The sequence below is a fragment of the Phaenicophaeus curvirostris genome, chromosome 3 (assembly GCF_032191515.1).
Source record: "Phaenicophaeus curvirostris isolate KB17595 chromosome 3, BPBGC_Pcur_1.0, whole genome shotgun sequence".
In the NCBI taxonomy this organism is placed as follows: Eukaryota; Metazoa; Chordata; class Aves; order Cuculiformes; family Cuculidae; genus Phaenicophaeus; species Phaenicophaeus curvirostris.
This window is the reverse complement of record NC_091394.1, coordinates 2,435,628-2,449,205: the sequence shown is the minus strand read 5'-3', so window position 1 is coordinate 2,449,205 and position 13,578 is coordinate 2,435,628. Positions and strand designations below refer to the sequence as shown.

Here is a 13,578-nt window from a genome sequence, read left to right as displayed (position 1 = left end):
AAGTGATGTGATGAGATTTAAATGACTAAGACAATTCAGAATCGCAGATCGTAATCATATAAGAAAACCTCAAGAGTGCAAATTTAAACTTATTTAGCTCTACACCACTAGACTTCGTAAAAGATATTTCCACTTAAAAATACAAAAGACCATTACAGTCGCATCTACTTGCAGGTCAGCAGTCACCAGTGTTGACCTTCAAGGGGACATAAGAGCTGTGAATCAATGAACTTATCAGAACAACCAACAATCAAAAAACTACATTAAAAAACAGATCGTATTTAATCAATCTGAAGGCAAAAGGAATTAGACTAGACTGGGTTAGACTCTCCCTATTCCGCTGCTTTGTAGCCTCTTAGCCTAATGCCAATACAGCCATTTGATCGTAGAATCATAGAATTAGAAACTAGATAAACCAGTTCCTGTGAAAGGATTTCTTAACTGATACTTCTGATTGTAGACAAAAGTAAAATAATGAAGATTATTTATTTCCCTTTGTTTATGCATTAAGACATTAAGAAGGGCTAAAGTGGGGTAGAACATTCTCTTTTAAGGAATGACCTTTATCATCATTAAGTTTTAAATAAAAACCTGGACAAAGCATTTTAAGAAAAAAAAGAAAATATATTAAAACAATTTTTTTTTTTACTTCAGATTTCACTTCAGATAGAGAAATAACCTCAGCTATCTTACATCAACTATCATTTTTCTTCCTCACAAAGCATCTGAAATGGAGAAAGACAAGAGAGGTCAATATCCCTAAACTGAGAAAAGCAAAGCATACAGGAAGTGATGGGGTCAGACAAGAGGTGTTCAGCTCTATAAATCAATACTTATGCCATTTGGGAACTATCTGGCTCCAACTTACACAAATTGCAAGAATTTTTTTAAGCAATCTCTTGACAAAATATTTAATAAAAAAATAAAAGCTGTTAATTCTATTACCTCTTTGGGCACAAGACTTATTTTTTTATGTAATTGTGAAGCTATGTGGTGTTTTGTTTTTTTAAATAAGGATTCAGTGAAGGAATATATGCTCTGAAGAGCATAGAAACAAAACCAGCAGTTTAATGAAAAGACAATTCTCTGTAAGAAAAAAGTGAACCAGAGTTACATAGGCTAAGTGACTCTAACACTAACTCAAATGAACAAAAATGTAAGTGTTGGCCAAAATAAGACTACTTCTAATTAGATTACTTCTTCTGTGTACTGGGATAAAATGCACAAAAATAACAACAACAAAAAAAAGGAATAAGAACTGTTATGTGTTTTTACACAAAGGCATCTTCTACACTAACTTGGATAAAAGGGTTAGAAAATGAAAGGGCAGTTCAGAGAGAACTGAGCCCACAGTCTCCTGAATGAACATAATACCCCAAAACAGCTGTCCTGAAAGCAAGAAAGTATGCATAGCCCAGCAAGGAGAAGCACAAAATACTCCAAACACCTCCTGCTGGCTGTTTAAAGAAATGAAATTTCCAGAGTCGGTAAGAAATATCACCAAGGTCATGCTGCAACCCTGCCTGTGGGGAGAGCAAGGGACAAACTATACCTAGGGCTCCCCAAAGGCTCCAGGTATCTCCCTAAGAGCCCCCTGCACTCAGATCCAGACACTTCCAGATGGAACACTGCACAAAGTCTACAGGGAATCCCTCTCCTTGGGACCTCAACCTACAAATAACATTCGTAAAATGAGTCAGGCAGCTCCTGGGAGCTTGACGGCAGTGCTGGAGCCCAGGTGTGTCCTTGCATTTTTCTCTCTTTCCTCCCTTTCTGTCTGTCTTTCTTTCCTCTTACCACAGATTTAGCAAGGCAATACCTATCTTATTTCTAAGATTGCCTGTACAAATCAATTCCTTTTAAAATCAATTGTTTGGCGTTGTTTTGCCTTCAATTAGCCCAGTGGGCACCGAACTCATAAATTTTACAGGGTGGCCCTGGGTCTCATCCCAGTGGCCCCTGGATGACCTGGCTTGAGACACAACATGGGACCAAAGTACATACAGAGCGCGTGCTTCCACAGAACCTAGGAGTACCCTTTTTTGACTTTTGCACACCACACACCACACAGAGAGCTACGTTCACACCACTTGAGATCAAGGTAAATATGCAGGACCAAGGTAAATACGTAGCAGGTGTCTCCAGCAAATGAACAGATACCCCTTATTGTCTCTCTTTTCAACATACACGCTCTCTCACTGTCGAGTTTCTCTCCTGCTTAGTCATTCCTGCTAACAAACATGAACAAACAAGTTCAGTTCTGCTGAGTCTTGAACAAGACCCACCTATGCTAAGTGACATGAGTTGCAACTTAAATTAGCCCAAAGCAACTACACAATTAATTCCAACATTCTATAAGTAAAGTTATTCTAATCCTCAACAGTTAGCCTCTCTGTTGGTATTTTTTAAAAAAAAAATTATTTTACTTTTCTTAGGAGGGAGCATGTCAACAAGTGAATTTGGAAGCCTGCTACTTCAAAGAAGTCACAAGACAGAAGTTAATCAGAAGAACTCATTTCAAATATGCAGAAGCTGTATGAAGTACCTGACCAACTGGGACAAGGTTACACGTATTCCACATTGAGCTAAAGTCTCTACCTAATTTGAAAGATTAATCACTGAACCTGTCAGATTTGACAGGCTGAATTTAAAGAAATGAAACTCGACCCAAGCATCAACACATGTTGATGCATGCATCCCCCTTTACCAACTGACAACTTACTCATGAGATGACAAAAAAAATCCTTTTCACCAGAAAAGGATTTAGGAAAAAAATTGTGTGAAATGAACTGAATTCCAAGTGGTAATTCTGACAAAACATTTTTAAATGCTTTTTAAAAATCTGCTAACAGGGAAATTGTACAGCCAGTACTGCTTTACTATCACAATAACCAGCATAAGAGTTTTGCATTGAAGCAAAGATAATTCTCCATTGGATGAACAGTGCTAGGTGAAATATCAAAGCGTTTAACAATAATAGCGTAACTACATCTTCTCTTGAGGTTTGCTGTGATGAAGAGTAAAAAATAGATTAAAATCTCAGTTCAAAAGACACAAAACCCAGGCATGAAACACATGGGAATTAGTATAAACCCTTACTACTCAAACTTCTCTCACAGTAATTAAAAAATTGCTCCTCTTTACTGTGGTGCCTCCTTGAAACACCTCTGGCAGATTATGTGCATTTAGACAGCAGGTAGACAGATCACTCTCTACTGTCGATGAGGAAGCAACTTGCATCTATTTCTGTATTTGACTATATTTACATCAGTACATCAGCACAGCAGAAATGCTGAAGTAGACTATAGTAGTAGATGCTGAGGTACCTGCATAAACACGAGAGGCTAGTTTTTGCCTATGGTCCTTAATCCACATGCAACGTGAGGCCAACCTAAAAACTGTCATTGGTCCAGTCCTGTCCAGCCCCTTAGGGTTTGGAGCAAGAACTGTGAATATCTGAAGCAGAGATACCCACATAGTTTCTTTCACAGAGAACTATATGTGCACAAAATCGCTCTGAACTAAAGCCATACTAATTCAAGGGGGAATGATAGCAGGATCAGCCTTAAAGCCAGATTATTTCTTTGAATCAAAATGCAAAGGTACATTAATACAGCTGCAGCATTTATCACCTTATCTTATTCCATTTATTTTTTTCAACCACTTCTTAAATTTTAATTCATGATTTTACTTGCAAATACTGTTCTAGTTAACAACTTGTGTTAAGTTTTTATAGAGTTTAGAGTAATAAGACTGTCTCTCATTGAAAGTGTTCTACTGTGGTGGATTAACCTTGGCTGGCTGCCAGATGCTCACCAAACTGCTCTTGCTCCCCTACCTCAGCAGGACATGGAGAGAAAACAAGATGAGAAACCTCATGGGTCAAGATAAAGGTAGTTTAATGAAAAAAACAAACACCACATGCGGAAACAAATCAAAAAAAAACAAAACAAAACACAAAACCAAACAAAAACCCAGAAGAACAAAATAATGCAACAACCCGTAAATGGAGATGCATCCTCTACTTCCCAACAGCATCCAGCCACTTCTTGGGAAGAAAGGCTTCAGTACATAGAGAAGTTGCTTCTGAAGATAAACACCTAACAACAAATACCCCCACAACCAGTTCTCTCCACTTTCATTGCTGAGCATAACATTATATGGTTTGGAATATTCCTTTGACCTGTTAGGGCCAGTTGTTTCCCATCTAACTTCTTCTCACTCCCAGCATAGTGGCCTTTGCAGGAGCACTTGGAAAAAAGTCTTGGTGCTGTGCAGGAGCTGCTTAACAACAGCAAAAACATCAGTTCATTATCAAACCTGTTCCTGCTACAAGTGCAAAGCAAAACACTGCATGAACTACTATGAGGAAAGTTAACTCCATCCCAGCCAGAACCAGTACATCTACATTCAAGTAAATGGTAAACGGTTGGAACAAATAAAAATGACTAAGTTTTAAAATTATTAAAATACTTCTGAGAAGAATAAAATACAGCCTGAACAATCTTTTTAGCTGCCTGGATTGAACATTTTATATTCTTTTTCCTTAGCAAAATAGATAAGGATTTCATATTTCATTTACCAAAACTGTAACTGAGATTTTGCTTTTATTAAAAAAATATGTGCTTCGTAGTAGCATATATTTTATATGGTATAAGATGTGATATGATCCAATAGTGTCTCATCTATAGAGTGGATGTAAACAGTGGTAATCTGTTAAAACATGACACATACAAAGAGGTCTGATATATACAGTGATCTCTAAAAAGCAGGCTGTTCTTAACTAGAGATGAAAAATAGCTGGAACTGTGTGAAATTCATAAATGACAAAGCCCTGCCCCTTGCAAAAACAGAACGGTTGTAGTTTTTTCTAAAGCAGCTGTTTCATGAAGACTGGTTGTGCATCAGTCTGCTAGTGATGTGTGACTGTTTTTGCATCGCTTCTATTTATTCTTTTCTTCCTCCTTTTGCCCATCACTTATTTAAACTGTTTTAATCTAACCCACAACTGTGCCCTTCCAATTCTCTCTCCCATCCCACTGCTGGTAAATGAATGAGGACTGAGTGGGAACTAACCTGCTAGCTGGCGTCAACCAACCCCAAATATGCTGCCTAGAGAGGTTGTGCAGTCCTGGAGGTTTTTGAGACCCCACTGGACAAAGCCTTGAGCAACCTCGTCTGACCTCCACCCTGACCTTGCTTTGAGCAGGAGGTTGAATTGAAAATCTTCACAGGTCCATTCCAGCCTGACTTCCATGAACTGCAGTTCTTGTAAATCAGAAATACAAATAGCTGCAAACAAATCAGTTCCCAACCTAGTCTTTGTATGATAAGTGCTACCAATCCACCAGATGATGGATTACTATGTTACAATTGATATAAATATTTAATTTTTAATTTTCTCCTTTAAACTTATAATCAAGACAATCTTACTCTAAAATCATCAGCTATGAAAAGGAAAATGCTGCAGGGACATTCACTTTGATGATGAGGAAACAAAGATAACTGAATTCCATCTTTGCCTTTTAACTTTCACAAAAAGTTGTGAAGTTTTGTCAGTTAGAGGTGTGTTACTGACAGAGCCCATCATAGGCATATAATATACTATGTAAGTAACATTTTAAAACAAACAAACAAACAACTCGGCACAGCCTTGTAACTGAAAGATAATTGAAATACAACAACAAGACTCAGCAGGTGAGTACCTTTCTGGTCACATCTCCAACCTCAAATTACACGCATTACACAGAAATCATGAAAATGCTAATATAATATGGTGTGATATGATATGATAAATACTAGTAACGGAAAATCCAAAACAGGTATTTGTTATGTAAGACATTTTATAAAGGTAAGCTATACACGTGAATTGCAACTTGATGCACCTGAGTCATCAGAGAAATATAGACTAATCATGGAATTTCATTTAAAAGCAGACCCTGAGCAGATCCTCTCTGTCATAATCTCTCCCAAGAGAAGTCTCCCATTGCAATTACACCCCAAATCTCATCCTTGTTACTCAGCCATTATTCAACAGTAAATGCACATTAAAATAAAATAAAAAAATAAAATAAAATGACATTAAAATATTTCTCAATTCGGCAGATAAGGGTCTTATTTTTTCTCACTGCCTAACTTGTAAGACCGAGGACGTACATTTACTGTTTGATTGGCCTGGGTTTTTTGCTTTCTCTTACACAGCTTTCAGAGTCTCAATGAAAGTGTGAGCCTTCGGGGTTAGTACTTAGTTATTGGCATAGAAAACTAAAATAAAGGAAATAGCAAAAGCTAAAAGTCTCTGAATAATTTATCACATCATTTCTAGCAGTACAATAAGGTTTAAAAGATCTTTAGAAGAATAAAAAATAAGAACTGAGGCTCTTCTTTCAGTTCCCTCTTCCCTTAAAAGAGATTCAATATTCAGCAACATAGAGAAATTATTTGTCTCACAGCTTTTTTCGCTTTGACCTTCATCAAGACTCTATAGCTACCAGAGCTTATTTAATCTCTTTTGTTCCTCCCAGTCTTCATTTTTGCACCCTAGTCTTGTCAAACTTGACATTTTTCCCTGCTCCTTTTAAAAATGTAAAGATATTTCTTTCTGCTTCTGTATTCTACAGAAATTCAAAGTCATTGAGTTCTAATTGTCCATGTTCGAGATGCAGACACAGCTGTTCTGTCTTGCACAACCCTTATTTTAAGGACATATTTGGACATTATGAAACAATGATTTTTTGGGGCAAAGCTCCCCAGGTGATGAAATTAAGCAATGAACATACCTTATCTTTAACCACCGGCTTACTTTGTGCATTTTGATGATCACAATTAGATGTGGTTAGTGTTGCTTTATTTTTCATCTCCAGAAATTCTTGAATTTCTTTTACCTGCAACTTCAATCTTCTGTTCTCTTCTTCCAAACTTTGTTTTTCTGCTTTAAGTCTCTCTCTTTTTTCCCATTCAGAGGTATTCTCAAACTGCAATCTTTCCAGCTGTGGAGGGTTAGGGTGGGAAGAAGAACAACAGAAAGAGAGAAAGAGAGATTTAAAAAAACCTGTTCTTTGCTAGGGAGGCTAATGGCCTCACCTCAGCGTAAGATAAGCATCTTGTAAATTAGACCAAGATATGTTTTCCATGTTTCATAAAGTTAAATACTTGAATTTGAAAAGAAAAAAGAGCAAGAAAGTAATTGTTTCATTAATGTTACCTTTACATAAGTATGGCTTTGGTAATGTCTTAGTAGAAGTTTGGATCGGACATTAAGAAAAGGCTCTTCACTGAGGGGGGGGGTTGGTGAATGGAACAGGCACCCCAGGGAAGTGGTCACAGCACCAAGCCTGTCAGAGTTCAAAGCTTTTATAGACAATAATTCTAGTCATATGGTTTAGATTTAGGTAGTCCAGCAAGAAGCAGTGAGTTGGATTTAGTGATTTTATGGCTCTCTTCAGACTTGAGATATTCTATGCTTCTAAATACAGAGGACGAGTATTGGCTATTTCACTTAGAAAAATCAGTTGTGGGAGTTAAAACCTGAAAGGATTATGTTTAAAGGTATTTTATTCTACCAACAAAAGGCACTTCCTCAGGCTGTTTCTTCTTATCATGGATTACATATTTGCTTCCCTTAAGAAAGAAAGCATGAACAACAAAAAATTAAAAACTCTCCACATATGCCAACAGAATTCCTAAAACCTTGGCCAGTCTTAACATTGTGATACACTGTTGGAGGGTACTTTTGGAGAGAACTCTGAAACAGTTCTTAAACTAAAATAGGCCTTTGATCTAGGATTAGGCAAACTAGCAAGTAAGGAAGAAAGGTTTATATTCCTTTCATGCGTTGCATCGTATTAGCAAACTAACTGGGAACTAATTTTCACTTTTTAAACAATGATGCTGTTCAGCAGTTTTCTTTACATTATGGACTTGTTCTTGTAATGCTGAAAAGACTTTACACAACTATAAAATTACTAGTTCTGGGGAATGGTTCATCGGGGTAAAATAAACAAGTGAAAGGACCGTGTGTTTTACATATCTCACAGTGTCTAGAGGTGATTTACCAACTGAAATTCCTTAGAAGGATCATTCTGTACCCTTGGTTTTAAGTTTGCAGGTTTTATTGCCATGGTCTACCCACTGTTTATCCATAGAGTACAAGAGGTTAACTTCAATGCATAAGACAATTCTAGGTGCTTGCATGTTCCTAATGAGGTCTTTAAAGTCTATCCACTGAACTTCTGTACAGTGTCTGGAAATCAAGGGATCAAACATATCTATTTAGCACCAAATATTTTTCGTCCCCACACCCCTCCTCAAATTGTACATTTATAGTTGTTTAAATACTATCTGCTAGACTAAAATCACAAATTATGTATTTTTTCTAAATAAATATGCAGGCATAATGTACCAAGTACCCATGAAAGATCTGGAACATAAGAGAGCACTATATTCTTGCAAACCACCCTCCAAAAGACGTGACTCAAATTCTAAGCCTTAAAGTTCACCTTTTCACAGCAATGACACTAATCAATACCAATTCATTTCTGGCAGACTTTAAGTAAAGAGAAATCACAAAGCCATCCAAGGTTGAACTTCAGTCAGGCAATTAAGCACAAGATGACTACAAACCCAAGATCTGATGTCAAAGATAAATTTACTTATCTCTGAGTCTGTAAAATTTCAATTAATTGCATCCAAATGTCTACAAGCTCCAATAATGATAGATTTAAAAATTAACAATATACATAAAGAACTCCATATTAAAGTCAGAAAAAAATACTAACTTATACAAAATCATGAGCAGACGATTTTAGTATAATTTAATTTACTATAAGTCACTGTCCAGCAAATTATTAGTACCCATACTTTCTGAAATACTGATTTACAGAGTGTTAGTAATCAGGGTTGATTTGTTATTCATTAGAATTTTCCCAAGTATATGTGCTGCTTAAAATATTTTTCTAATGACATACGTGAATCTGAACTTACTTATCATCTGCTACTCAGTCATATTTTTCAAAACAATTTAAGCAATTGCTGACTTTTTAAGCAGTATGAGTACTGCATTTATGAGGAATGAGAAATATTTCCCATTCAAATTCAGCTACTTGTTCCATGAATTATCTTCACTCTCTTAACTTACTTAGGAACTAGAACATATTAATGGCTTACTGCTTACTCATGAAAGAAAAAATAAGCTGCTATTCTATGTGGAAGGATGACTGACCAAATTCTTAGTCTCAACGCTCAGTACAATGATAACTTATCTACAATATAGCAAAGAGAGTTTAAAAAATGGAATTTATACAGATAAAAGGCATAAAAATTTAATTGTAGTCCAGACTACAACAGCCCGCCTCATTTTGCTTCATGTAGTTATCTCTTGCTATGTGTTTAGAAACACTATTAATTATTATTAGTAACTAATTCAAGGGCTAGAATACACCATGAGACATTCTAATAAGCACTGTAAAAGGCAGATAATAACCCTTACTCAAAAATAAAAGGTTTTATCACAAGATGATAAATGTAGGCATGCAGAAAATTACCTGAAAACAAAAGTAAACAGTACAATGTGTAATCGCTTTCCTCTTTCTCTTTTTTTTTAGTTTTTATGTTTTATTACCATTTGCCATACAGAAAGTCAACACCTCTCTGTTTCCAACCAATTTCTAAGCTGACGTTCCATTCCAGCCTGACTTTATACTGTTGTATTGAGCCTAATTTAGAGATAAATAAGTAACTGTAAGAAAAAAGTACATCAACAACTCAAAGCAAGTTCAAATTGTCATCAGTCTCTATAATTTATTACTCTGTATTGATGTGATGTGTTGCCAGAAATTGTTGAATTAATAATACTAAGGATGTAAGAAGAATGCTATTTGAAAAGAAAATACTAAGAAACTTTATCTCAGTTTACCATACATTTTTTTAACATGACTTCTAATGAATCACACCAACAATACATATAGTAAACCTGAAACTTCAGATTACTACCCAGCAATGGATTTCACAAGTCTTCACGTGTTGCACAGACTTGACTGAGCATAGGGATTTATTCCTAACAGTCCTGCTGAGTCCACAAAAGAAACAGTTCACAAGTACAAAGGTGTTAAATCCTGGATAAATAAAGTACCACTTAACACATTTTTATTAACATTATGACAAGAGCTTGCAAGGTGAAAGGATTAGTTTTGATGGGAAAAAATACCAAACCAAAAACCCACAAGAGAGAGGAATTTGTCAAATATTTGTCATGCCTAAAAAAGAAAAGGGCATTTTATTTTAAAAAAAAAAAAAAGACAGAAAATGTTCTAGGGCTCTTTTTCTATTGAAACTTTCCCTCAGAATAGTGCAGTTTCTTTGCTTATCTGGATGAGGGCAGACAAAAAGCAACTACATCATTAAGTACAAAATACTTATTCCTTTAAGTAAGTGTCTTTAAGGTGACAAGCATTAAATTCAATTTTGTACATTCTACCACTGATTCCATCTATGTTATCAGTGGTTTGGTTTGTTATTTTTTTTTAAAAAAAGGAGGTGCTTATTTCAGCCCAAGTTCATTTTATGCGAATGAGTAACAAATAAGCGCAGTGGCAGAAATATTTACTTAAGCAAGAAGCTAAATTAATACTAAAATATAGTCCTGAAAAGCAAATTCAGAATATTTAAAAATTTCATAGAACATTTTTAGGCACGATATTTTTAAAACGATATTCTATAAAAAGCTCATTTCTTATACAGAACCATATAGTGAAATAGCCACACTAACACGTTACTATTAAGTAATTTTGTTATTAGTTTGGAATTCTTAGTCTAAGCTCTGATTTGGCTACAACTGCAGTGCTAACCTCTAGGAGAAAGGCAGTTTCATGTATATAAACACACAAATTCAGCAATACACACTTGTAAACAAGTGTGCGTCTTCTCCGGCAGCAGGACGGGGAGTTCTGGGGTGAGTTGAGGACTTTTGGAGGCGCTGGGAGCTCCCCGGAGCCGGGAGAATCCCAGACACACCCGGGGGGCCCTGCCGGCCCCACCCGCCGGTCCCGCGGGGCCTGACGGGAGGGGGCGGCCCCGGTGGGAGATGTAAACAGTCCCGTGGGAGCCCCGCGAGGAGGAGAGGGGCAGGACCATGGTGGCCACCCGGCAGAAGGTTAAAGCTGCTCCGGGTGCTGCAGCAGGCAGGGTGGATGCTGCCACCCAGCCAGAGCCACAGGGGGTGCAGCAGCTCCCCAGCCCCTGGGCTGCAGGCAGGGCCCCCTCCCACACCGGCTCGAGCCTCTGGGACTGGCCCCACTGGTGAAAGCTGCGCTCATAGAATCATAGAATAACCAGGTTGGAAGAGACCCACCAGATCATCGAGTCCAACCGTTCCTATCAAACACTAAACCATGTCCCTCAGCACCTCATCCACCCACACCTTAAACACCTCCAGGGAAGGGGACTCAGCCCCCTCCCTGGGCAGCCTCTGCCAGTGCCCAGTGACCCTTTCTGTGAAAAATTTTTTCCTAATGTCCAGCCTGACCCTCCCCTGGCGGAGCTTGAGGCCATTCCCTCTTGTCCTGTCCCCTGTCACTTGGGAGAAGAGGCCAGCACCCTCCTCTCCACAACCTCCTTTCAGGTAGTTGTAGAGAGCAATGAGGTCTCCCCTCAGCCTCCTCTTCTCCAGGCTAAACACCCCCAGCTCTCTCAGCCGTTCCTCATAAGGCCTGTTCTCCAGCCCCCTCACCAGCTTTGTTGCTCTTCTCTGGACTCGCTCCAGAGCCTCAACATCCTTCTTGTGGTGAGGGGCCCAGAACTGAACACAGGATTCGAGGAGCGGTCTCACCAGTGCCGAGTACAGAGGGAGAAGAACCTCCCTGGACCTGCTGGTCACGCCGTTTCTGATCCAAGCCAAGATGCCATTGGCCTTCTTGGCCACCTGGGCCACTGCTGGCTCATGTTCAGTCGCTGTCAACCAACACCCCCAGGTCCTTCTCCTCCAGGCAGCTTTCTAGCCAGACTTCTCCTAGTCTGGAGCTGCTCAGGGTTGTTGTGCCCCAAGTGCAGGACCCGGCATTTGGCCTTGTTAAACCTCATGCCATTGGTCTCAGCCCAGCGGTCCAGCCTGTTCAGATCCCTTTGCAGAGCCTCCCGACCCTCCAGCAGATCCACACTTCCACCCAGCTTAGTGTCATCCACTCGAGTCGGGGAACTCCTTCACATGGTGGAGGAGCTAAGGGAGGAGGTGAAGAGGCTGAGGGCCATCAGGGAGTGTGAGAGGGAGATAGCCCAGTGGAGCAGGGCCCTCTCACTAACTCAGCAGCACCTGGAGCTGGTGTGTCTGAACACCACCCACCTGCAAACTGCCTGAAGTAATTGTTTAAGTACTTTTATCACATCACAAGTCAGATCTGCCATAACATCATCATCACATTTCACTCAATCAGTCTCAAAATCACACCAACCTCTAAAAATATGAAGGACTGAGACAATAAGGATCACTGAATTTTCGATCTAGTCTAAAATAATGAGATTTTACCACAGGAAAATTAACTGCATTGAGTTCCCACTCTATAAAGTCATTTGAGTTGTCAAATAATTCAGACTTTTTTTCAGAATATTGCGCAAAGGTATATATTTTAAAAATCAGCCTTGAGGATTATAGTATCAAATACAATAAAGATTCTTTAAACTCACTCAAACAGACTACTGGCTATTCTGTAGCACTCAAAATGATCACAAATTTAATTTTTGGGACATAATTTTATTCCTAAGATGTTATGCATAACATGCAATATTTCTGTGCATCTCAGATGAGAATTAAACAGAATAAGTCACAAAAGCCATTATAGTGATTATATTATATTTTCTGCATGATTCAGGGGACAATCAGAAAGCATTTTTGGCATCATGACAGAATAGATGGTTCTACTACATGTATCTAAATTTCCTGTGAGATTATTAGAGGATCACTATTTGTAGTTCATATATATATATATACACACACACTAAGTGAACGAAAGCAATTATAGGTAAGCAGCTTTGCTGCATCTTCACCCTGTGAACTAATGTTAGAATAAAGATTTCTGGAAAAGGTGGAAATAATGCAGAATCTTTAACAAGACTAGCTATTAACAACCTGTGTCTCCAAAAAGGTTGTTATGTTTTAAACATCATTTAAATGTCTACAGTAAGAGAAGAAGACTTGACATATCTAGAAGCCTCACTCACCTCAGTGCAGTTTCTTCCCAGGAAACAACAGGTAGGGAACTGTTACTGTTTTGGGTTTTCTTAAAAGAAGTAGTGCATCTAATTAACAATACATAGATTTCTATAATACACAATGTAAACCATCTATATATTGCAAGAAAACAGAAAATATTTGTTTTAAAAGATCTTTAAAGATATTTCTCTGTCTCTAGTGCAAAATGAACAGCACTGGTGACTTACCTTCAACTCTGTGTAGAAAAAAGGAAGAACAGAAATGTCACTGCCTAAAGATACAAAATGCTAATTTAGCCTGTGTTCCTTTTTTATCTAAGGCTACTTCTTCTGATATTGATGCTTCAATAGACTTTAGGTACCAATTACTGTAAGTTT

General features: G+C 38.0%; 1 protein-coding gene across 1 annotated transcript in view; it reads right to left on the bottom strand.

Moving 5' to 3' along the window:
• The window catches only part of CCDC102B (coiled-coil domain containing 102B), an 86,177-nt gene that overhangs the window by 64,533 nt on the left and 8,066 nt on the right, over positions 1-13,578 (bottom strand). Inside the window, exon 4 of the mRNA XM_069853028.1 lies at positions 6,780-6,989. Within this exon, the coding sequence (XP_069709129.1) occupies positions 6,780-6,989 (210 nt within the window). The remainder of the gene's footprint in view (positions 1-6,779; positions 6,990-13,578) is intronic.